General features: G+C 44.8%; 2 protein-coding genes across 2 annotated transcripts; one reads left to right on the top strand and one right to left on the bottom strand.

Moving 5' to 3' along the window:
* Positions 1-1,421: 1,421 nt before the first annotated feature.
* On the top strand, positions 1,422-10,113 carry SKIC8 (SKI8 subunit of superkiller complex). The gene is made up of 11 exons (XM_055002118.1): positions 1,422-1,484; positions 2,334-2,379; positions 3,107-3,134; positions 3,699-3,804; positions 4,105-4,277; positions 5,199-5,347; positions 6,196-6,289; positions 7,046-7,139; positions 8,152-8,244; positions 8,847-8,925; positions 9,803-10,113. The coding sequence occupies exons 2-11, from the start codon at positions 2,368-2,370 to the stop codon at positions 9,890-9,892; spliced, it is 918 nt and encodes a 305-aa protein (XP_054858093.1). The 5' UTR covers positions 1,422-1,484; positions 2,334-2,367; the 3' UTR covers positions 9,893-10,113.
* Positions 10,114-11,124: 1,011 nt separating this feature from the next.
* On the bottom strand, positions 11,125-22,168 carry DNAJA4 (DnaJ heat shock protein family (Hsp40) member A4). The gene is made up of 8 exons (XM_055002603.1): positions 22,085-22,168; positions 19,476-19,613; positions 17,706-17,886; positions 16,516-16,620; positions 14,862-15,089; positions 13,254-13,484; positions 12,536-12,636; positions 11,125-11,625 (listed from the first exon to the last, which is right to left on the bottom strand). Exons 2-8 carry the CDS (start codon positions 19,605-19,607, stop codon positions 11,410-11,412), a joined length of 1,194 nt encoding a protein of 397 aa, XP_054858578.1. The 5' UTR covers positions 19,608-19,613; positions 22,085-22,168; the 3' UTR covers positions 11,125-11,409.
* Between the last annotated feature and the right edge of the window lie 3,512 nt (positions 22,169-25,680).

Genomic DNA, 25,680 nt, shown 5'->3' on the forward strand with positions numbered 1-25,680 from the left:
GAGAGAGACATTTTATACTGGTTTTAATTTGGAAATATTGAAATCATTTTGTGAGCCGCCTTAAACGACGTAGAAAGGTGGTATGTGCTTTAATAAATACATTTTAAAAATAGGAAATACGGAACCAGAAAACAAACAGTTTAGAGGAGTGTTGAGTGCTGAGTTGAGTATTAAATGATTTGGAGTAAACAGCCAATGGAATCCGAATAAAGTGGAATTAAAGAGGTAGTGGACAGAACTTCAATGCAGACCCTCCTTGGGTTTCAGTTTCCAGGGGAGAAAGACGAGTTTATACTTTTCACTAAAGAAGTAAAGAAAACGAAGAGTGTAGGAGAGAATCAGAAGACAGGGAACTTCAATCCAGATGCAAAAATGTGGTGTAAAGCTCGGCCAAGATGTTTAGGCTGCTTTGACATATGTTGGATAATGCACTTCTAAAGCACTTTAGCAATTGTTCACAACTGGACTTTCCTGTGTGAAAAAGAAAAAACCCAGTTGCAAACAATTGCTAAAGTGTATTATCCAGTATAGAGAGACAGGGACCATAGATTTTACTGCTATGTACTACTGTGTTCTGTTGCTTTGCATATGTTGCTCCTGGGACTAGTTCTGTGTTGTTTAATGTATCAGTCTTAAAGTTTATGCTCTGTTTCAGCTTTCTTCAACCCTGTATTGTATTTCTGCTGGTTTTAAATCTTTGCAGATTTGCTCATATATACCCTATTACAATGTTCTTGAAACTGACTTTACTGACTCCCACTGGAGTCTCGGGGAGAAAGGCGGACTGTAAAATAACTCAAATAAATAATTTCAGGTGGGTAGACGTGTTGGTCGGTAGTGGGAGAGCAAGATTTGGTCCAACAGTGTTGGTCTTTAAGGTACTACTGGACCCGAATCTTAAATACATAAATGGTGTGAAAGCAGCCTTACTTTGCATAAAGTCACCCAGGGTAAAGGAGATTATAATTTGTATTAAATTAATCTGGAGTGAAAAAAAATCATAGGCCAGAAAGGATTTAAGGAATAAGGAAATGAAAAAAAAAGAATCAATCTGGATTAAGCACTAAAAGCAGAGGATAGGGATAGGAAAGGAAAGGTAATCCGGATTAAAGAGCCTAGAAAGGGGGGAAAGGAACCGCTCCTGATCTTATGGAGGGAAAGGGGGATGAGTAAAAGATGTCCTTGCATTGCACAGGCACGCGTGCAAAATCCTCTTTCTTCTGCAAAGTCTCTTTTTTCCCAGCTGCCTCTAAAGGCGCTTTGAAGAGATAACCAGACAGCGGCTGCGGCTCCTTTCCGCTCCACCAGAGGGCAGCAAAGCGCTCCGGCGCCTCGTCCCCGTTCTAAACTAACGGGCTCCCCGAGGGCGCTCTAGCCCGGCGGCTCGCTGGCCTGGCGTTTCGTCATCAGGAGGCGCCGGCGCTTGGGAAGGGGACGGAAAGAAGAGAGGCGGCGGCGGCGGCGGCGGCGCCTGCAAACGGGGAGTGAGTCGGAGACCAGGCGGGGAGAAGGAGCGGCGCCGGGGGGCGAAAGGGACACCCGAATAGCGGCCAGGGGGGGGGGGCGGAGGCCTACTAGGCCGCGTCTCCATGGCAACAGCATGTTGGTTGGGGCTCCTGCGGGGTTTCCAACTCCTGATCGGGAGATTCCGGGATATTTGTGGAGGATGGACCCTAGGGGCAGGATTTAAGAAAAGGCTTCAGCAGGGTATAATGTCATAAATCTCATCCTCAAAGCAGCCATTTTCTCCAGGGGAACTGAAGGTTTGCCAAATGCCAGGTAGTGGCTGGAGATCTGGAATTACAGCCTATTGCCAGGCCACAGAAATAAGTTTCCCTGGAGAAAATGGCTGTTGACTGTTCAGGATTGTACCCTGCTGAGGTCCCTCCCCAAACCCCAATTCTCCCCAGATTCGATCCCCCAAATCTCCAGGAATTTCCCAACCCAGAGTTGGCAACCTTCTCTCTGTGGCCTGGAGATCAGCTGTCATTCCGTGGGAATTGCAGGCTGCAGCTGGAGATTTGCAACTCTAGCCTGGGGAAGGCGAGAGGGCTCAGCAGGGATGTGATGCCACCAAGTCCCCTTTCCAAAGCTGCCATTTTCTCCAGAGGGACTAATCTTTGTCATCTCTATGCCAAACCTGGAGGTTGGCAAGCCTAATTGTTATCATTATCATTATACATACGGGCAGATATAGCTTTGCTGGCCACAGAGGGGGGGAAGCTGGACCACCAAAATACGAATTTTAAATTCTATGCTGTTTGTTTAAGTTTGATAAAGTTTGTTAACTATCCAGTCTCTTAATCAAACCTCTTCTTTTGTTTCCTCCCCAGAGCAGTTCCGTAGCAGTTCAGTCTCTATGAAGAAATGACTACGCAGGTAAGTATGTTAGAGTAATAACTTAATTTTCCCAATTAATTTTAGTACTTTATTCTAGCAATTTGTGAACATCCCCCCCATCTTAATTTCTGGTCTGTTTAGTTTTCAGATTCTTTATTAAAGTAATGGTACATGTTGATTTTCTTCATTTGTTCTAGTAGGAAACTCATTTCCACCTTTAACCTCCTCCCCTTTCTCATCCAACTGGGGTGAAATCTCTGCATGCATCACCTTCAGGGATCTTTCCTGCCAAATTTCAAGCAGGTAGAAGACAGTTAGAGAAAATTAAAGTTCTCGTGCAGTGAGTGTTTGGCAACCCAAGGAAGTTGGATCTGTGGGTGCAAGTCAAGGCCCTGTGTGTTTATGTAGAATTGAATTAAAGCCATCACTACTTCTTAACTAGTGATGCTACTGGTGTGAATAACAATATGGCAAAACAGAATTTTCAGTGTAATTTTGTTTGGTTGCAGAAGTCTGCGTGTAACTTGACTGGTCAAGGTATCTCGGTTACTTATTTGCTGAGCCCCCTCCCATTTCTTGATCTCTGAGCCAGGCACCGGAACAGCAGCCAGGCTTTTCTAAATGTTACCGGCTGTTGTTAAAATTTCAAATTTGGCTTAGCAGTATTAAGGAGTGGGACATTTGGGGATCTTCCTTTAATCAGTTAGCATCTGAACACACGTCCCTTACTTTATAACAAATCTCCTTTTTTTCCTCCCCTTTCCAGTATAGTATTCTCTTCAAGCAAGAACAAGGTGAGGAGGTCGTCTTGCCCTTCAGACTGTGTGTCTTGTTTGAAATCTCTCCCTGCATCGTAGATGTAAATAGATGCGTTTGTGAAGCAGGCCAAACTCATCTTCCAGTGAAATCCAAGTCGTTTGAGGGAGGGGGAGTATAAAAAATCAAATACTTTTCGCCTGTTTTTCTCCTGAAAAATGAAGTGAGGAATGGTGAGATTTGGGCTACAAATATATCTTAAACACTGTATCAGTCTGGTCCCAGAGAGAGAGATGTCTTGGAGCCCAGTAGGAAGCATGGTATATCTTATTCTTCTGAATAATGTTAGGCTGCAAAAGAGTTATATCTCTTGTGCCTGGTGATATAGGGGTGCCTCTGGGGGTGAACCCTGTTGTCGCCCCAGAGAAATGCCCACTGGACAGGAGATCGATGGCATCCAGGCTAATATATGTGCAGGGCTCTGCTCCTTCCTCAGAAACTGTTTTAGTTGTACAAAATAGGATAAATTTACAGCAGTTAAATGCATTCCATTTATGGGACACCTCTTGCATTTTCTTGCCAATGTTTGTGTCCTTCCCCAGCACACGATGACGCGATCTGGTCGGTTGCCTGGGGCAAAAACAGAAACGACGGCTCCGAGACAGTGATCTCTGGCTCCTTGGATGACCTGGTGAAAGTCTGGAAATGGTGAGTGCCACAAAGATGCCAGAGAAAATCCTAGGGACGTGGGGCTTTGAGTCCCTTATCGCCACAGTATTAGGGATATGCATTAATCCACCCTAGCTGGTATGCACATGCGTGAAACTTGACTGGTGTGTGTGCACCTTTGAAAAAAGAGGTAGGCATTACAAAGCTATGAGAAGGAGCTGCAGGATCGAAAACCAAGATAAACTAAGCACTGGGGAAAAACTGAATGCAAAGGATTTGGTGATGGCTATATTATGAAGGAAAATGGCTCCACTTTTTTTTCCCTCTTATTTTTGGAAGGAATGATGAAAAACTGGACCTCAGATGGACTTTGGAAGGCCATCAGCTGGGGGTGGTCTCGGTGGATATTAGTCATACTGGGACCATCGCGGCCTCTAGCTCTCTGGACGCTCACATACGCATTTGGGACTTAGAAACTGGCAAACAGATAAAGTCAATAGACGCCGGACCCGGTAAGCTTCTTTGTTCAGCTGTTTGAAATCTGTTTGTTGGAGGGCTGCAAGATTTAATCAATAGATTAAAAAAAGCGGGGGTTCCCTGGGGGAGCATGGATGAGCAAGAGGGCTGATTTTATGTACTTCTTAGTGGCGGATTTGCTGCAATAAAGTCTCACTGTGAATAACAAGTACCAGAGTAAGTAGCTGAAAAGACAACAGGTTTCATGCTTTGTGTACTTTCCTCCCAAACAAGAAGCTTCCCTTTGGGCACGTTGCTGATGCACATGGCAGTTTCTCCTGCTTCCTCCTCCCCACTGCAGCCACCCGCCTTGCGTGTCTCTTTATCCACGCAGCTCCCCCAGCACCGCCCTTTTGCAGTGCCCCGGTCACTGGCGGCGAGACGCAGGAAAATGCTGCCTGCAGCGGAGCCGTCCATTAGCACCACGTAGGGCCCAGCACAACAGCTCTGATCCTAGTCAGTTTACTTGCAGCTATCACTGCAAACTTGTGAGGAGGACAGCTGTACGGAACCCAACAGGTCTAACTTGCAAGAAAACGTGCAGACACTCGAGCTGTTAGTCCCATTGATGGCAGTGGGATTTTAGTTAGTCACCACTCGAGTGGGTTTTGCCAGGTTGCGCAACTTAATCTTGTGCGTGCGAACTCAAAAGCTTAGCCTGGTCTCGGGGGCACTTCCAAGTAAACCTTCACAGGACCAAGGGTACTTAGTCACAACAAACCTGAGAAGCATTAGTCCTGCTAGATTTTTTGGGGCAAGAGCAGATTTGGATGAGTCTGCTTGCCGATTTGGTGGGCACATTTGGTCTTCTTGGAAAGGCTAGTTTGAGGAGGGTAATCTGGCAAGGCTCTCTCTCTTGTGCCAGCGGAGGAAGCTGGTAGGATCGAGCCCCATTTCCTTGTTTTCCTTTTCCGCAGTTGACGCCTGGTCGCTGGCCTTTTCTCCCGACTCCCAGTATGTTGCAACAGGAAGCCACATAGGGAAGGTCAACATTTTTGGCGTAGAGACTGGGAAAAAGGAGTATTCCTTGGACACCAGAGGCAAATTCATCCTCAGCATTGCATATGTAAGAGTCCTGCTTTGGTGGCTATTGTGTAATGCAAGTAGTGGTTGCAGTCCTTTCCTTTGACTTCTACCGTTTCCTTTCCCCCAACACCCGCCGTTAAATTGTGCTAGCATTAAAGAGTGTGCTTGGAGAGAGATGATCAGACCTGATGCCTCCATTGTTGGACAAAAAAATATGAGGGCCTGCATGGTGCCATGGTAAGAGAGCCAGTTTGGTGTAGCGGTTAAGAGCGGCAGGACTCTAATCTGGAAAGCCAGGTTTGATTCCCCACTCCTCTGCTTGAAGCCAGCTGGGTGATCTTGGGTCAGTCACAGCTCTCTCAGAGCTCTCTCAGCCCCACCCACCTCACAGGGTGATTGTTGTTGTGGGGATAATAATGATATACTCTGTAAACCGCTCTGAGTGGGGATTAAGTCATCCTGAAGGGCGGTATATACATTGAATGTTATTATATTATATTATTATAGTGTCAGATGAGGATCTGGGAGACATGAGATTCGAATCCCCCCTATGCCACGGAAGCTTGCTGGATGACCTTGGGCCCATCACACACCCTCAGCCTAGCCTACCTCACAGGGGTATTGTGAGGGTGAAATGGAGGAGAGGAGAAGATGTAAACTGTTTTAAACACGCAAAGCTCCCTTATACGAGAATCAGGCCAGTATTGTCTGCTCGGACTGGCTGTGGCTTCTTTACTTGTGCCCCAGAAAGAAATCCATTGGTGTTGGCAAAGTCTAGGGGAGGTTTACGTTTTTGGGTTTCTCTGTATCTACCATGATATATATTGTTGTACCAGTGCGTGGCAGAGAAAACAAATATTATAACTCCGATCCTTGTGTCATTGGCAGAGCCCAGATGGAAAATATTTAGCCAGTGGAGCGATTGATGGCATTATCAATATTTTTGATATCGCAACAGGAAAACTTCTGCATACGCTGGAAGGTAAGGCTCGGAGCACTCCCGTCTTCGCCTTCCTCCCTTTTCCCAGCCCTTTTGCTACACCGGTGCTTCTGATCCTCTCTCTTTTGGCTAGGACTACTACCCTTTCTATTTCTTGCATATCTTGACTTACAAGTCAGCAGAAAATGGAATATGGAGGCATGACAAACAGCCCGCATTCAGGCACCAGAAACAAGCTGTGATGTATGGCTGTGCCGTAGCTCTTTGGCATTGTTCCCTCCGTCCTCCCCTTGTTGGTTAGGAATCTTTGGTCTAACTCCAGTTTCCTGCGATGTCTTGTGTTGGGAAGTCTGAACAAAACGGTGCGTGTTTCTTCCCTGGTTACTGAGAAAGAGACAAATCCCAATTCATCAGGGGCCCACATTTGTACCTCTGAGGACAGATGCCACTTTCCCAAAATGTAACTTTACAGCCTGATCCTGTGTATGATTACTCGGGAGTAAGTCCAGCTGCATTCAGTATAAGTATGTATAGAAATTCAGCATTAATATTAATTGACTAGTCCTGCTAGTCAATTAAAATATTTCACCGGGGAAGGAAATACCATTAATTGATTGACTGCTAGACAGCTACTAGCGTGCCTTTAATCGCCCGCTTCCCCCCTAAGATTTCTCACCAAATTTTCTCTGCCTACACTGGCAGGAGAGAAGATTTCGCAAGCAGCCTTACAGATATGCAGAATCTTATGGGGTAAACGTGACAGATGAAGCAGTTAACGAGTTTCCTCTTGTATTTCAGGGCACGCCATGCCTATTCGTTCCCTGACGTTCTCCCCAGACTCCCAGTTACTTGTCACAGCCTCGGATGATGGCTACATCAAAATTTATGATGTGTGAGTACCAGTCCCTCCTCCCTCCCTCCCAGTAACAAAAAAAGCAATGCAATTCATAAAATGAGTTCAAGAGAGTTCAGACTGCTTAGTCCAACTGGATGTTAGTCATCAGCTCTGTCTGTTTGGAAAAAGATACCCCAAGAAACAGAGCTTTGCAAAACCAGCTTGCTTTCGGTGCATGCATGCGACAGGTGCTAAAGTGCAGTTGACAGACATGCTGTATTCAGTCTGCAAAGTAGTTCTTAATCCAGAAATTGCTTGCACTCAAACGCGAACACTCAATATGAGGATGTTGAGGGTTGACATCTTTGTTTCTAATCATTATGCAAGATGTGAGGGGTTTTTTTTTGCTGTAGCTGTTCTGGCCATCACATTTTCAGACTTGTGTTTCTGCAACCGATGAGGACTAGAAACCAATTTTTTGTTTAAAGAAAGAATTTTAGCAGGAACTTACTGAAAATCCCTTGGTAACTGCATGTTACCGGTTTACTGTTTGTATGCAAATACATTTTGGGCACTGAGAATCCAGCCTCAGTGAAAGCCACGTGGCTTAGATAGTGCTCAATTTAAATTCCTCTGGAGTTTTTAACATGTTCACTTTAAGAAAGTGTCATTAGGTGTTTTTTTAAAAAATAAGAACTGTTGATTTTTTTTAATTCCCATAGTTCATATCCCATTTTAATATGATTTCATTAAGGTAAATAATTAAAGATTCTCCAGTGTCTTAGCACCTTCTCAGATTTGGCAGGTAAACCCCTGCCTGGATGCCTCAGGATCTTTAGAAAGGGTGGGAAATTATGGGACACTCTACCAGTTCATGCCTGATCAGTCTGGGATACTCTGCCAATTTGTGCCAGGGGCTGGTCAGGCATGCTGGTCTTCAGTGCCACCCCAAATGAAGAGGGTGCTCGGAAAGGCACATGGCGGACATTGGGGTAGGCGTCTAGCACTTGTGGCTCATGGCTGTGTGAAGGGGTCTTTCTCAAGCAGATCCTCTTTTTGAATTCCACAGACAGCATGCAAACTTGGCGGGCACACTGAGCGGTCACGGATCCTGGGTATTAAACGTTGCATTTTGTCCGGATGACACCCATTTCGTTTCCAGGTATGTACGGATAATGGCCGCAGCCAGAGAAACTGGTGTATGACATTTCCCTTTCCCTCCCTGGTTGATCTTGCTTCACAGAACTGTTGCTCCCCATTAGGCCATTTATCGGTCTAGGCAGGCTTGTTTCTCTCCGTGTGTGGCTTCTCCATGAATGTGATGTTGTGGCTAGAGCACTGAGAATACGTTGTATTGGCCACCCAGAATAAGAGAAGGCATCTAGCTAGATATACAGGGAGAACTGTCTAGATAGAGCTTTTCGAAGACCTCTGTCAAAATGAACAGGGCCCGCATTGCACCTGAGTGTATTTATTTTGGTAAGGCACGTGGAGAGAAGTGCTGGATTTTGGCCAGAGTTTCTTATATTCTCATCTGCATTTACACTCGACAGCATGCAGTGAAATGAACTGGTCCCATAAAAAAAACAACACCCCTTTTAGGTGGTGGAATGATGCCCCCTCGCACCAATTGCCTGATATAGCTGTGGGGTTTAAATATTAGGGGGCAGTAAATATTCACAGGTATAAAGTGTTAATGGTGTTCTTCATAGCAAGATTTGTGTCGCTTAGCAATTCTGAGATTGCCTGGCCCGTGTTTTCCAGTTCATCTGATAAAAGCGTGAAAGTTTGGGATGTGCCGTCGAGGACCTGCGTTCATACCTTCTTTGATCATCAGGACCAGGTAGGTGAAGAACTTTGCAATGCGTTTTCGATAGTGTGGGTAGCCTTGTTTGCCATGAGAACTTGGGTCATACCTAAGGCTTGAAATACATTGAATTTCTGCAGGCAGGAGGCGGGGGCAATTTTTGCCAATTCTTCTCTACCTCTGCAGACCCCCGACTCCCCACTTACACTGTTCTGGGCGACTTCTCTGCAGCAAGTAAGGGTGCTGCACATGAAAAGCAAGAAATTCCTTCTTATGGAATGATTCCGAGTGCAGATTCACTGTTAAATCACTGGAAGCTCTCGGGCACCTTTTGTGTTTAAAAGAGGCTCCTGGACCTTTTAATATTTTTGACTTGACTCACTTAATATTGCATGTGAGGGGGAATATAAGATCTTAAAATGTGTTATTTTGGAAGCACGACATAAATGTGTGCTTGGACACACAGCAGCCAGTGTGATCTATAGCAAAACAGAACATTTAGGTATTTGCCAGAAAGGTTACTTGGATGGAAACAAGCCAGTCTGGGTGACTCCTTTTTACTCTGCAGGCAGGAACCTGGTAATCAACAGTGCCTTTATCCCAGCCAGAGGGAGGAGGGACACAGAATTAGCAGATGTTTGTAATTTGGTAGTCCTCCACTGACAGTGTGCCAAGAGCGCAATGCAACTCATCACAGCACAACCCTGAGAAGAGTTACTCCAGTCTTAAGCCCACTGAAATCAATGATCTTAGACTGGAGTAACTCTTCTCAGGATCGCACTGTTAAAGTAGCTTTTTAAACGTTTTAAATAGCAGAATTAGCAGCCAGCGCGGCTTACCAAAGCATGTATGTTATGAACTGTTAAACCCCCCTTCCTCTGCCGCTGATCTGTTTTTTTTCTGTAATTCACAGGTCTGGGGTGTGCAATATAATGGAAGTGGTTCCAAAATTGTATCCGTTGGCGACGACCAGGAAATCCACATTTATGACTGTCCAATTTAAGTCCCTTCAGCCCAGTCTGGTTGGACTTTGAAGGCAGCGTGTGGAGTTTATAAAGGAGTGCGGCCAGACCGCTGCTGTGTTGATCTGGGGAATTATTTTTCCAACACCAAATATTTGTCCTGAAGTAAGAAAAATAGAGTAATCAACTTGTACCTAAGTTTATATGATCTTTATCCTTTTATCTTTTTTTAATACAAAAATAAATAATTTAACTGCCAATATGATACTGTGCTGAGTTCTCAAACAGCAACTGGCTAAAAGGCTGGTTGTAAACCCCAATTCACAAGTTCTTTCTGTATGTGTGAAAACAAGAGTCCAGTTTTCTGCCTTTTTTTTGGAGGTTATTTTCATTTGTGCTCAGTTCTAATGGTAGGCACAGTAAGCTGCTAGGAAATGGAATAAAAATGCATTACTGTTTATGCTTTCTTCAGCTCACAGCAATAACCGGGTACAACTGGCCTTAGTTTGACAGGGGTCAAGTTTATTCTTGCAGCACTGCCTTTTCGTAGGAGAATGATACCGACTTCCCAGAGGAAGGCTGTTCAGGGTGGTGTTAGTCTCATTAGGTGTTCTTGCCACAAGATTAACTCACTTTTCGAACATCCCTCCTAGGTGTATAACTGTGCAATGTGTAAGTGAAAGCCAGCTGTGCTTCTTGTCAGATGTGGGGTAACATAAACCCCAAAAGCACGGCTACAGGATGGAGAGGGAAATCAAATTTTTGCTAATCTGCTGCCTACCCTTTTGCCCCATAAGGGATGCTTTAAGAGGTCATTGTGTCCAAAGCTCGAGAGAATGTGTTGAGAGAAGGAAAACCAACAAAAGTGGGGACTATTTAAATTAGAACTATTTCCCTACAAACTAACCAGGGCAGCTTCAAAGAATTCAATGCAAAACACTGAATTTGAGGCGAGACCTAGCCCCTACACTATTTTTAAAAAAACTTAACAAATCAGCCACTTGGTGTTAAAAACAAGAGAAAAGTACCAAACTGGGTAGATTATAGTGATCTTTTAAGGTGCTACTGGACTCGAATCTTGCTCTTCTACTACAGGCCAACACTGCTACCCACCCGGAACTAGACGTCCACAGTAATCCCTACTTTTAGAAGTGTGACTGCTAGCTCCTCTAGGAAATCACTTGGGTTGGCCCATCTCAACTTCAGCAGAAGGCGAGATAGCCGCTGCTCAATGGGTCTGCTCCACCCCCCAGCATGGTCACACCACACAGAATGGTCCTCCAGCTTTATTTAAAGAAATAAACTTCCAGGAATAATAACTTCAATGAAACAGCATATTAAGCTGCAAGTTAACATAAATAGTGGTGCCTCTAGGAGTATCCAGAAGTGTTGTTAACACCCTATCTTAAATTACACACATCAGTCCTTTAACACGGAACAGTTAACTTGGAAGCATTTCCTTCGAAAGGATGCACGGCAATTCAGTGTGATCAATGTGACACAGGGAGCTTCCAAAAGCCAGGCTGTTGAATTAACGAGTCCACTAAAGCATCTCTGCTTAAGATGTCTGGCACTGCACGCCAGTTCTAGGACCCTCCTCATCCTCTTCATAAGCTTCCGTGTGACTACGGTAAGACCGCTCCCTAGGATCAAATTCAACAAGGTCAACTTGATCCATGTCGTCTGTAACCATGACTTCTTCCCGGGGAGGAAGCAGGGCTTCTAGGAGAGACAGCCGCTCCTTGGAAATCCAGTTGTGCTCCGGAAACGCAACCTGCATGAAAAACGGTTGTCTTAGTAGAACGTTTCTGTGCAAAGCTCACATCCAGCATTATCTTCTATGAAGCTTGATATGGGTTGGCTGCTAACATAAAGGAATTAAAAGCCACACACCCTCAGGCTGCCAGAATCAGTCCTGGGGCTGCAAAGGGCCTTATAGACAGTCGGTGCAACACCCTGACTTGAGGGCAGGAAATCCTATGCCCCAGCACATCCCTGACTTACGGCCACCATAATAAACCCTCTTCTCCTTATGCTTCTCATAGCTCAGGCACCTCCAGAAAAGGCTGAGCCAAGACTTTTCCTCCTGTTGTAGGAGGAGAGAAAGGACGGGGCTCGCAGACCCCTTTGGCGTGGGGTGAGAGCTGATGTTCAGGTCTGGTCTATTTGACTCTTTGAACTTGGGTCCAGTTACAAACGGGCCCAAGTTGAACTGTAACAGATAATTAGGAAATGCTAACATGTCCTGGAAGTATCCTGAGTATCCTAACTGTTATTCGTTATGCTGCTCGGTGAATGTTCAAGCTCTTGATTATATTGCATCTCACTTGCACTATGTAATCCGCCTTGGAGCTCAGTGACAAACGCAGACTATAAATGAATTAATAATAATAAAAAAAACCCTGAATACTTTAATAGCAACCATCTGCCTAGGCACGCCAAGCGCCTGCATTGGGCCAGTGCGGGAGACAGTGGGAAGTGGCAGTGCGCTTAGGCCATGTGCCAACAGCACATGCAGGCAGAAAACAGACGGTGATGGGTTCTGTGCCCATGTCATACCACAGGGTTTCTAGAGCGCTGCTGACAGCACATCCAGGTTTTTGCCCAAATGTGACATTGGCACTTAGGCCTGGCATCCCTACAAGGTATTTTTTGTTGCTGCAGTAACAACCAATTTTACTTACCAAGAACTGTATAATTAGAGAACCTTTTTCAAGCGGGTTTTTGTAAATTGGCATCCCCTCGTTGTAGATAGATTTGAGGTCTCCATGTTTTACCACCTCACCTGTTTGATGAAGAGATCCACATTTAAAGAACACGTTTTTTTTAAAAAATCCATAGTAAATATACATAGTTATGTACACAGAAAAAGATACCTAATCTCTTAAAAGAAAGCATACAGGCTGCTATTTAAAAAAAAAACCTTTGTGTTATTTTGTGTTTGGTTTATAGAAGCAGTCCAAATGACCCTAACCCTAATTTTTTAAAAAACGCACCAACAATATCATGCATGTATTGTTGAAGGGTTTCACGGCCGGAGAACGATGGTTGTTGTGGGTTTTCCGGGCTGTATTGCCGTGGTCTTGGCATTGTAGTTCCTGACGTTTCGCCAGCAGCTGTGGCTGGCATCTTCAGAGGTGTAGCACCAAAAGCATCTTTTGGTGCTACACCTCTGAAGATGCCAGCCACAGCTGCTGGCGAAACGTCAGGAACTACAATGCCAAGACCACGGCAATACAGCCCGGAAAACCCACAACAACCAATATCATGCATATTAAAATACAACGCTGATTTCTATTTGACAGCCAGAAAAACAAGGCTAAACTCATACATTAAGCAGTTACTGAACTACCTGTTTTAGGATTGCACTGTTTATATCAAGGTACTAACCACAAACCTTACCCTGCCTGGAAGTTATTACAAGGACTCTGTCGTCCAGCGTCTCGATCGTCCTTTTAAAACCACAGAGTGCCTCTGAGAGCTGAATTTTCATTTTCATAATCAAGTCATGGCCTCTTCTCTGAAACATGGGATGGTCCTTTTGGTCCAGCACAATTATGACATCACCCGGCTCCAGGTCGGGCTCCTGATCACCTTCTCCATGGATCACTATTTTCTGACCATCTTTCATGCCTATGGGAAACAAAACAAGTTTGAACAGCCTCTCGAAAGCTCATATCCTGGAAATCTACTGGGTCACTTAGGTGCTACCAGTCCCAAATCCTGCTCAACATATTTGCTGAACCAATGTCAGATGAAAGCCATCAAAATCTGTCTTGAAAATTCAATACTATAAAATCTAGGGTGTTGTTTCATAATTGTATTGTTTATTTTTTAATTCACGTATCTTGAACCCTGCCTTTCTGCCCCATCGGGGGCTAAGGCGTAACAGTTAAAACAAGCATTATTGAAAGACATAAAAAAATTAAAACCTAAATTAAATTAAAATGCTTGTGTACAGCCCTCCCCTCCCCAAACCGTGATTAAGACAAGAGGGATTTTTGAAGGAAAAGAATGCCAGAAGAAACAAAAAAGGCTTCAGCCACTAGTGGAAGGTGGTGACAGAAGAGGCTAGATGACTATCCCTGGGGAGGCAGTTTCATAGTTTGGGAGCCACAACTGAGAAGAGCCAGTGTGGTGTAGTGGTTAGAGTGTTAAACTAGGATTTGGAAGAAGCAGGTTCGATTGCCAGCTCTGCCACGGAAGCTCACTGGATGATGTTGGGGCAGTCACATAGTCTCAGCCTAACCTACCTCACAGGGTTGTTGTGAGGATAAAATGGAGGACAGAAGAATTATGTAAGCTGCCCTGGATCCCCACGGGGGAGAAAGGTGGAGTATAACTAAAGTAAATGAAAAACACAGTACATAAAAACAGAAGGCTCTTTCTTGGCTGGCCAACTGCTTAAAATTCACAGGTTTTCTATGGACCACAGAGATGGGGCTGCCTGGCTTAGTGTTGCTCAAAGTCTCTTTTTATCAAGGTGGTGATCTGAAAATAGATACCAGCCTGGAGACACCATTCAACCCTAAACTATATTGTTCCTGTATCAGGACCTTGCTGTATGACCTGGATAGACCCATCTCAGCCTGATCTCATCAGATCTCAGAAGCTAAGCAGGGTCGGCCTTGGTTAGTACTTGGATGGGAGACCTCCAACGAAGACCAGGGTTGCAGAGGCAGGCCATGGCAAACCACCTCTCTTAGTCTCTTGCTATGAAAACCCCACTACGAGTCACCATAAGTAAATCATGACTCGAGGGCAGGATTTCATTTCTAACGCACACATTTGCCAGGAAGAGCTGAGAGGCAGATGGGTGCAGAAGAAGCACGAGAAAATGGCCGGAGATGAAGCACAACTGAAGGACGGGCAGGAGAGAGATTTGCCCTGCTGAGTGTTGGCTGGCAAGCCTATAACGGCCACACCAAGTCTTCTCAGCTCAGCTGAAGTTCTCAGGGGACCCATGCCCCAAACACACTGGAACGAAACTGATCTTGTTAAGATCCTTACCTTTGTCGATGTGGATTTCTAGGATCTTTTTCTCTCGGACCACCTTGTTGCCATTGCAGGTGGTACACCTGTCTTTGGGGTTGATGCGTTCGCCTTGGCCTTTGCAGTCGGAGCAGACCGTCTGAATCTGCTGCACCATGCCTGGCCCGATCTGCTGTACCAGGACCTGCATCCCTCGCCCTTTGCATGCCGGGCACTTTTCCACAGCACCTTTCTTTCCGCCATAGCCTTGAAAGTGGGGAGGGAAGAGAAATAGATGCATTCACTGATGCCAAACTGGATGATGAAGCTCAGCGTCAATGCTCAAGTGCGGCTCTCCGCCAGAATACACGTTAATTGAGTATGCCTCAATCAGTGCCCACGGCTACTGTTAACTTTATCAGCCTGAGGATTAACAGAAGTTCAGTTCAAATTATAAAAAAAAGTTAATCAAGTTTGCTCTGGAATTGATCCAGCTGGTAGATCATGAATGCATGAAGCGCTCATTCATCAGGCCAAGGAACAACCTCCTGCCCACATTCTTTTTTTCTGCCAACCCAGATGTTTTCAGGAAGCCCACGAGCAGGGGATGAAAGCAACAGCCTCTCCCTGTTGCCTGTGCCCCAGAAGGCAGTGCTCAGAAATACATGGCCTCTGAACATGGAGGCCTAACACAGCCAATGTGACCAGAGTCACCCGTAAGCCTACTGTCTGGAGAATCAGGCTAGTTCCCTTTCTCATTCATCTAACCCAGAAGCCCTCCTCGTATCAGTTGGCAACGATTTCCATCTGTGTTTTGCTAAGAGGTCTTTTTTGTTCGCCCAATTCTTTGGGTGGCACCAGGTTCTAGTAAGAAGAAAGGGGGGAAAGATAACTCTACCTTTCTCTATACCATCCATCAGTGATTTAAAAAATTCACAGAATTGTATTTTGTTTTACAATGCAACAAATTAGAAGTAAGACTAAACAAAAAAAGTTTTTAAAAAAACAAGACACAGTAACAATGGAATTTGCATTCTCTCAGGTTATGTTCTTTGTTTACACAGACTGGGTTTGTGTGCGACTTAATTCCTTAAAGCCCCGTAGTAGGAAATACGGAGTAGGAAAGCTCCGTTCTGCTGCTGAAAATTTAGTCTGGATCCAACCTAACGTGCTTCAGTTCATACTAATCGGGGCTGTTACCTTCAGAAATACACACAGGCCTACGGAAATTAAGAGGAGAGTCATGGTCCATTTTCACTAACACCTCATTTTCTACTCAATGTCAAGACCAGGTTATTAGTTTTACACTTAAAAGGCCCCGAAAAGACTGCCTTTAACTAGAGCACAGCATGCCATTCTTCTGCCAGACTGACAACTGTCATGGTTCACTTTTGAATCCTGGACCCTAACAACATCTGGGATAACCTAGGCTGGGATTATACTGGCTTTCCGCAGAGGGTAAAGCCATGGTTAGATTTAAAAATGGGAGGCAACCAACAGCATACGTGCTTCCTGATACGTCACCGCTAAATGATCTAGTTTCCATGTACCAACTGAGATGCATGTTTCTTTGATTGTATTTATATCCCGCTTTCCCAAGCAAATTGGCTCCCCAAGTAGTTTACAATCAGAATCACCATTAATGGCCGAGATCTGCAAAGTTCCACTTGCGTCTAGTCACGGCATTACTTACCTTTACACTTGTCGCAAATTACATTCTTCTGAAGTGCCAGCTTCCGCGTGGCTCCATTATAAAAGTCTTCAAGGTTGACACTCAACTGATGCACAACGTTCTTGCCTTGATAAACGGAGAGTTCAGATGCTTAATATCAAAACCTGCCATTTACAAAGCTTTCATTCTTTTTAAGCCCCCTCACTTATATAGCCAACAAGCCACCCTCATCCTTGAGAAAGCACGTACGTGCTTGGTTAGCATGAGATTATTCTAAAACAAGGGCCATCTTGTTTTGGCAGTGTAATTGCTCCCCTTCCCTCATTCAGTTGCCAAACCAACCTTTCAAAGTTTTACTTTAAAAAAAATATTAGTACTTCATTAGAACAAAAACTTGCAAACTGGAACCAGGTTTCCTTGCCCCCCCCCATTTCATCTTACTGACCCTCCTGGCCACGCAACGAAAAAAAGGCAGGCTAATAAGTGTGGCTTCTTAACAGCTAGTTCCTTTAATATCAGCCTGCATCAAGGCCAGACGTGAATAAAGGGAATAAATCCTTAGCATTTCTCTAGTTTTCCCTAAATGTGTACCAAGCACAGATGACAGAAGAAAATCAAGTATGTTGATGGGGGGAAAAAACCCTCTTCCACATCCATTGTTTCTGTATCAGCAACTACACTTTGTACAGTGCTGAGGAAACAAACCTACAGTATTAGAAAAAAATCGTATTATGTGTTTTTAGCCCTCAAGTTGGAGAGAGCAAGCCTCTGTTCCTCCCACCCACCATCCTGGAGAAACCCAACAGCCTGAATATTAAGGCACTTCATGATCTTAAAATAGACAAAATTTTATGAATTTCTCACGTGATTTTTTGCCAAGTTTTTTAAAAAAAGCTTCTAATCACTCTGTGCCACTTAATTCTAAGCACTGTAAAAGGGATGGGCTTGAGGAAAACAATGTTTACTAACCACATTAATATTACGGTTCACTTTACTATTGCCGTATGAATCCCACCAACATACGACGAAGCATAAAATGGGGACCCACAAAAAGGCATTCGCCAGCAACGTCTTCAGACAGCCTAGGGAGCTTTGATGCTTAACTGAAGCCTTCCAATTAGTTGCCACTGGCAAAAATACATTCTGCACACACATTAGGGATGCAAACGCTGAAGTTTAAACGTCTTGTAACCTTTTAAAAAGCTTCATACCTCTTCTCTCTCTATTCATTCGGCCTCCACCACCAAAGAACATGTCAAAGATGTCCATGGGTGAAGAGAAACTGCCGCCACTTAAGCCTCCTTCTTTTAGAGCTTGTTCCCCACCCTGGTCATAGAGGTCCCTTTTCTTTGAGTCTGACAGAACTTCATAAGCCTGTGATATGAGCTTAAACTACGAAAAGAAAGAGACCCTCTAAATATCACCGGCTGCTGAACGACAGAACGTTTCATTCACATAACTGAGCAAAGTAACTTTGGAAGACTCGCGAGAACATCTGCTGTTTTATGGCAAAAGTCGTGCTCCCCCCATTTTTAGAATCCATTTCATCCTTTGTGAGCACTGCTCATTTTCTCCCATAGAAAATGATGATCTTTCATGGGGGGGAGGGGGGGGGTGCACAGCAAACCACAGTTTGTATACTGCAAGGGACTCGGGAGAGAACAATGCATCCCTTTGGGTGTCCAGCTGCCCACTTTCAGTGACCAGGGCTTTCATTCCCACTTCACTCCTGGTAACAGCGCTACCCGTGATGCAGTATGAACCACAGAACAATTCTGCATTCGTTTTCTCGACAGCGATGGAAGCACCCGGACTATCCGCAAAGAACCACGTGTCGCTGACAGTGTGGAATCCTTTTCCCTTTCAAACTTCCACCGCTTTTTGTAACAAGCAAGCTATGGGGCCTGGCATTCTGCATTCCTGAACCTCTCGCTTCTCTGCTAGCTCTTGGGGCTGTTAATGTATACCCCAGGTTTCTCCCCATGGGGACCCAAAGAGGCTTACAACTTTGTTCTCCCCTTTTATGCTCACAGCAACCAGCTTGTGAGGAAGGTTAGAAAAAGAAAGAGAGAGAATGGTCAAAAGTGACCCAGCAAACTTCCATTGGAACAGGTAAATTCAAATCTGGGTCTCCAAGATGCTAATTTGAAGCAAAATGCTATACCACGCTAACAGTGAACTCCTAAGCAGAGTGACTCTAGTCTACGTCCATTGAAATCTGCTTAGGATTTCACTGTAAAAGTACTAAAGAAATGGGGGAGGGGGATTTTGACCATGATCCCCTCCCCACTATGCTGTCAGGACTAGCCAATCTGACGGATTTACCAAGGCACTCCGTTTTAACCTTCTCAGCATTCAGTGATACCCCGTAAATTCTTAAAGTCCACTGGCTGTATTTCGCCGTCACCTGTAGCACTATCACTCTGTCCTGTGAGCACCGATCCCCAGCAGCCTGAGGCAACCGAATTCACAGCTGCCCGGGCCTTCTAACGTCACCCCTTCTGGCAATCTAATGGCATCATCTACACTGGGCAAAACCTCTTGAGGGTGGCTAAGCATATTCTGAGGAGGCCCTCCAGCAAGGAGAGGCAGGAGATTCTACACATCTGTGCAGGAAGAGACAGAAAAACTGGGCAAAGAGGAGGAATGCGGCCCCTTTAACTGTAACTGGATTCCCACCCCCAGCCACATAATCAGTAAACCCTGTAACAGAAATCAGCTATGTGTATTTATGCCAACCTTCAATTTCTGTGGCTGCATCTTTTCTTGCGCTGGCCTGTCCGTGACGGGGCCCTGCAGATCATCTTGCTCAACGCTTAGTTTTCTCAGCCGTTTAATAAATCGGCATGCCTGGACAACCCAGGCACCTTGCCAGTAGCCTTGGGTTTAACAGTGCCTTCACCGTTTTCAGCTGGCAACTGAGCCCCCCCCCATTAGCCCCCCCCCAGCCCCAGGACACCAGCCCATCCATGGCCCATTACCCGCTCGCCCTCGCTGGGGTTCTTGTCGGGGTGGTACTTCAGAGCCAACTTGCGGTAGGCACGTTTAATCTCATCCGAGTTGGCACTGGGCTTTACTCCCAAGATGTCGTAGTAACCCGTCTCCTTCACCATGGTGGCCTGAAAAGGCAAAAGAGGAAGAGAGGGTAAGCGTTTGGAAGAATTTTCATCAGTATCGTTCTTTCCCCACCCTTAAGATTTTCCTCTTTCTGCGACATTTATTAGACTTACACGCTCAAAACTGCAGCTGCAGTGTTTGGCTGATTAGTTACAACCTGGCTGCCTAAAAACCAGCCCCCAGTTAAATGATTCTTTCAATGTACCTGATTCTGTTAAGTAATTATAAAAACTGCAGATAGCAACCCCACCTAAGACAATACATTTCCATTTCTCTCCTACAGAAAAGAGACTCTAAGATCAGCTGCAGATGGGCGATGGTGTTTGTCTGCCCATGTTAAATTAATGAAGACTTTTGTGGCATCTTGAAGTCTAGCAAGTGGCTTGTGGCATAAGCTCACATGAGCTTTTTTAGTCAAGTGCTCTGTCTCATGAAAGGGTTTGCCATAATAAATCCAGCAGTCTCCAAGATGCCATCAAATTTATTAGAAACCATGATTTTTTACCTACAAAGTGATGGCTTTAATCGTATATAAATGTACGCAAATTTCCTTGATGCTCATACAATTACGGATTAGATTTCCTTTGCAATGGGAGGGGCCACGGCTCTGTTTTGCACAAAGATCCCTGGATCAATTTCCCTGGCATCGTCAACAGCAGGTGACGGCGAAGACATTTTACTGCCTGAGGTCCTGGAGAGCAGCTGCCACAGAGCTCAACAGAATAATGGTTCAACTCCATAGAAGCAGCTCTGTTGTCTTTAGGCAGCCAGGCCTTCTAAAAACACAGCTGCAAGATCTCAAGTACCTAAAATATGTATTGCTCAGCCACAGCCAGATGTGAATCAGCAAGAAGGGAGGAGCAGCCTCCTTCCAGGGTACTGTTTGGAGCAATGGAAACTCATAGCTAAAACCTTAGAATAAGGAAGCTCTGCGTTTGAATGGAACCTCTCTCACCAGCTTGCAAGGGCAAATAATTCTTTCTCGGCACCTACAACACCAAACCTGCAATATGGAGGTAACACCGACTTACACAGCCCCATAATCTAAACTGCTCCCCACCTCTCTGCAATTCATATAACCATTACTGCCATTTAGAGGCCAGCTAATCACGTCAATACTACTCATATTGTGCCCATAATAAAACCTGTTAACACCAGCTGTATTTGTGCTAATGGTACCAACAACCAAGACTCACACACATTGTAAGTAACAATGGGGTTAAAATAGTACCAACAGCACTAACGCTCATGGCGATATTAACACAAATACTTTTGACATTAGCGTGTGTTGCTAATGGCAGGCCATTAAAAGCACTGTTATAATATTTACTCTTAGAAGTGGCAGCATTAAAGTATTGGGACAACTACATATGATATAAACATGTTTGTGGGATTGTTAAAAAAAAGTTACTGATACTGCCAACAGCACTTACACTCCTGACTATATTAGCCTGACTAGCGCAGAGACTAAATACATGTCATTAATGAGACAGCATTAAGCACTTTATGAATAACTCAAACCCATTAGATCCAAACATTACTTTAACTTTACATTTTAAAAAGCATCACTGAGAGTATTAGCAGCCTTAGGGTTGGATCCTGTGTAGCTACCCCAACTGTTGCCTATTGTTTCCAACAGGCATGGGATGGGGTAACTGCAAAGGAGGACATTGTTATGTCTTCCACCGATAGATGAACGGACCTCGTTAGAAGGCCCAAAGAGCATTATCAATTACAGCACCGGTGCTGATAGAAAAGCGCTAATACCAGCCTCCTCCACTGCTCTGGGATTTTGGTAATCATTAAAACCAGACTCCCCCCATGGGTACCCCAAATCTAGCACAACAACAATTGTTGATAACACAATAACAGATAATAATAGTCTAGCACAATAATAACTGTCTAGCACAAACCCAGCACGATAATTGTGGCTAACACAGTAACAGCATAATAACAACAACTGGAGAGCACAAATCTAACCCAATAATTGTGGACAGCACAGTAACAGCCTAACAGCAATAACGGAATAGCACAAGAGTAATTGTGGATTACACAATAACAGTATAACAACAACTGTCTAGCGTCACCATCATTGTTTAACAGAAGTCTAGCACAAGAATCATTGCGGATGGCAGAATATTCACTGTATGGCACAATCATGCTATTGACAAGGCTAGCCCAAGAGAGCCTGATCTCGTCAGATCTCCGAAGCTAAGCAGGGTCGGCCTTGGTTAGTAATTGGATGGGAGACCTCCAACGAAGACCTGAGGAGACAGGCCATGGCAAACCACCTCTGAGAGTCTCTTGGTGTGAAAACCCCACCAGGGGTCGCCCTAAGTCAACTATGACTTGAGGGCAACACACATAGCACGATAACAACCGTGGCTGATCTAATAACAGCACAATAATTGTAATGGTAAAGGTGGACACCACAATAACCCCCACCCCCGATCCGAGCTGCAGGGATATTTACAGCCACAGTTCTCCGCCCCGCAGCGCTCCCGCAGCCTGCACCGGCTCCAACCGCCCACCGGACTCGCTTCTAACCAACCGTTTCCAACGGACCGCCGGCGCCTCCACGGCTTTTATAGACGCGGCCGGCGAACGTTCTGGAACGCCCTGACGTCACCGAAAACGCTAGAAACGTCTGGACGGGCTCCGCGCCAGGGGCGGGGCCGCTGAGACAACTGCTCAGCGCCGCGCGGGGGCGGGGCTGAGCCGAGCAAAGCTCCGCCTTTCTCCTCCTCTTTCCCCTCCACAGGAGGGGCGGGATAGAGTTTACGCTTGGGCGTTGCATAGCAACGGCCGCCACCAATCAGCTCCGCCGATTTGGCGTCTCCGCCCCAGTCCTTCGCTGCGCGCCGTTTCTCTGCCAAGACCTGCACCGCCCCCCGTATCAGTCTCCGTTGCGGGACAGCCTGCAAAGGTTAATGCTGTCTGGCAACAAACTTTATTTTTGCAGGCAGAAAAATTGCTTGTCTTACCAAGCGACTCCTACTTTTTAAAGAAGCAGGCAGCCTTACCATTCATTCCTGCATTGTGAAATGGGGGTGGTGGTTTGAAACGATTTAGGTGGGGTTGCCAACCTCCAGGTGGGGACTGGATCTCCTGAAATTACAGTTCATCTCCAGAGGAGTTAGCCGTGTTAGTCTGTAGATGCAAAATAGTAAAAAGTCCAGTAGCATGTTTAAGACTAACCCACTTTATTGTAAAATTAAAAAGAGTCCAGTAGCACCTTTAAGACTAACCAATTTTATTTTATTGTAGCATAAGCTTCCGAGAATTGGTTAGTCTTAAAGGTGCTACTGGACTCTTTTTGATTTTGCTACTACAGACTAACACGGCTAACTCCTCTGGATCTATGACCACTTTATTGTGGCATAAGCTTTTGAGAACCACAGCTCTCTTCATCACAGCTCTCTTCATCATTAAAAGCTTATGCCTCAATAAAGTGGGTTAGTCTTAAAGGTGCTACTGGACTTTTTACTATTTTACCACATTTCTAGACAACAGAGATCAGCTACCCTGGAGAAAATGGCACTTCGGAGGGTAGACTCTTATCACATTACAACTGGCTGAACTCCAGCTCTTCCCAAAACTCTACCTTCCATAGGTTCCACCTCCACCCCTAGATATTTCAACCAGGAGCTGGCAACTCTTTATGTCACAAAGGCTTGCAATTCTAGGCAATGGCTTGGCGGGAAGACCACACAGTTCATTCGCCAGCTCTATCCCAATAACCCAATGTCTTTCCACAGACACAATTCAAACGGGCTATACTGCTACCAATCCTCATTGGTGGAGGGAGAGAGTCACATTTTTAATGCTTCCCCCCTAAAAACTCCCTGCAGGCTAAAATGTTAGGTTTGAGTGCTGTGCTAGTTTCCCACTTACATAGAATAGTAAAAAATAGGAATCCTTCCCATAGCCATTGGGGTATTTCCTAGCGCATCGCATGAAAGTGATGCCACATCCATTGACCCTCCACCATAATGCAGTTGTCCTCAAACTCGATGGTAAAGATCACCGAAATTGGGGGAATTCCTAGAAAATCACCAGGTAGTGTCATCATTACGTCCCTCCAAAATGCCACTCTCCTCAAGCACTGGTCCCAAAATCTCTCAGCATTGCGACCCTTCCTCTGGTCCCGTCACATGACTCTGATGTCACATGACTCCCTGCCATACGCTAGCATCTGCCATGCTCTGCCACCCATGCTCAGCATCTATTTTGTACTTGCCAACAAAATGCATTAGAATCTGGATTTTAAACAAACTGGAATGATTTAGGAGCTTAACGTGCATGTGATGAAATAGTACTTGGGTACACAAAGCCCCTTTCTGGTAAACATGCACAGATTAAAAGAAGTTTGTCCTACTGGGCCGCCTTCCTCTTGTTTATCATCTGTGGACTCTCCTTCTGTCGGCGTGTCTTCCGTGGACAATCCACCAGTTTTTTGGCCCTCTGAGGACTGTTTGTTATTTTTTTCTTCGGAGGAGGAGGACTCCATTTCTGGTTACTTTGTTTAGATTTACTGAGAAAAAGAGGGGAAGGGAGGAAAAAAAAGGAAATTACATACACAGCCATTTAAGGTCTTCTGTCTCTCGATCACCCCAGTTTTCCTATGCAGGACATCCTGTTGTCTCTTAGAAGGCATGCACACATAAGAAACCCCAGTGCGAAAAAGAGATGGAAGAACTGGAATAACATAACAAAGATCATGCACCTCCATCAATCTGTAACATGTTAACTGCAAAGGCATGTAGCCTCCATTTGCCTTGGGGTCGTTCAGGGAAGGGAGAGGAAATTTAACCCTTCAGCTTCCACTCAGCTTGCTAATTGAAACCCCCACCCCAATATTAGCATTTTAAAGGGCAACAGATGCATTTCAAATAACGTGTCTTTTTCCCTTTAAAAATGCTACTCGCAGAGTAGGGCAGCCAGTTTCGATGATGGAAACAGAGCAGAAATAGAAGGATTAAGAAGTCTGCACCTTCTTCCCCACACAGCCCCAAGGCAAATTGAAGATGCAAAAAGCTGCAATGTGCCTTTTACAGAATGAGGGTCTTGGCTGTTCAGAAGGCCAGGCTTGCACCCTGAAAATCTTGTCAGTCTCTTAGGTGCCACTCGACTCAGATCCTGGTATTCCAGGTGAAATATCATTAGACAAAATCTGCACATTTCGTATAAATGCTTCAAGGCAGAAACTTGAATAGTGACAGCCAGTGTGGTATAGTGGTCAGAGTGTCAGACTAGGATCTTGGTAGACCCGAGTTCAAATCCCTGCTTGCCATGAAAATCACTGGGTGACCTTGGGCCAGTCATTCCCTCTCTCTCTTAGCCTAACCTACCTCACAGGGTTGTTGTGTGGAATGAAGTAAAGAGAAAGAGAATGATGTCTGCTGCCCCGAGCTCCTTGTTGGAAGGGCAGTGTAAAAATGTACCAAACGAATAAATAACATTAAATCTTATTTCTTAATTCTCTGCTTGGATAACTAGTTGAGTGCTTCTTTTTTAAATCATCATCGTTCTTGTTAATCAAGGCAAAATAAACCGATTATTCTCCATTTTACTTTTATGACTTCATTTTTTATATTGCTCCCCCTCTTTATTTAAAATATTTATATCCTGCCTTCTCTCCTTGGACACAAAAGAATGAGAAGTTCCTTTTATTTTTAATTTCTTTATTTTTATTTCTTTATGTCATTTATAGTCCGCCTTTCTCACTGAGACACAAGGCGGATTACACAGTATGAGATTAGCACAGTCAATATCAAGGACATTTCTATAAACGATGCCATAGGGTAAAGAAACACAATACAGCATTGAAGAAATGCTGAAACAGAACATAAGCAATTCTAGGGCTGACATTAGACCATTTTCATTCCCTTTATGTATTTGTTTTAAAACACCCACACCAAATTTAATCCCTGCTCCACAATTTCTTTTCATGTTTTGCCCACTGCACACAATTTGTGTCCATCTGCTCCTTAGAATAACCTCTGTGTGGCGGGGCCGGAGGGGGGCAAAACTGGGAGACCACTTCTTGTGTTTAATGGCTAGAACAAC

The sequence above is a fragment of the Eublepharis macularius genome, chromosome 18 (genome assembly GCF_028583425.1).
Source record: "Eublepharis macularius isolate TG4126 chromosome 18, MPM_Emac_v1.0, whole genome shotgun sequence".
In the NCBI taxonomy this organism is placed as follows: Eukaryota; Metazoa; Chordata; class Lepidosauria; order Squamata; family Eublepharidae; genus Eublepharis; species Eublepharis macularius.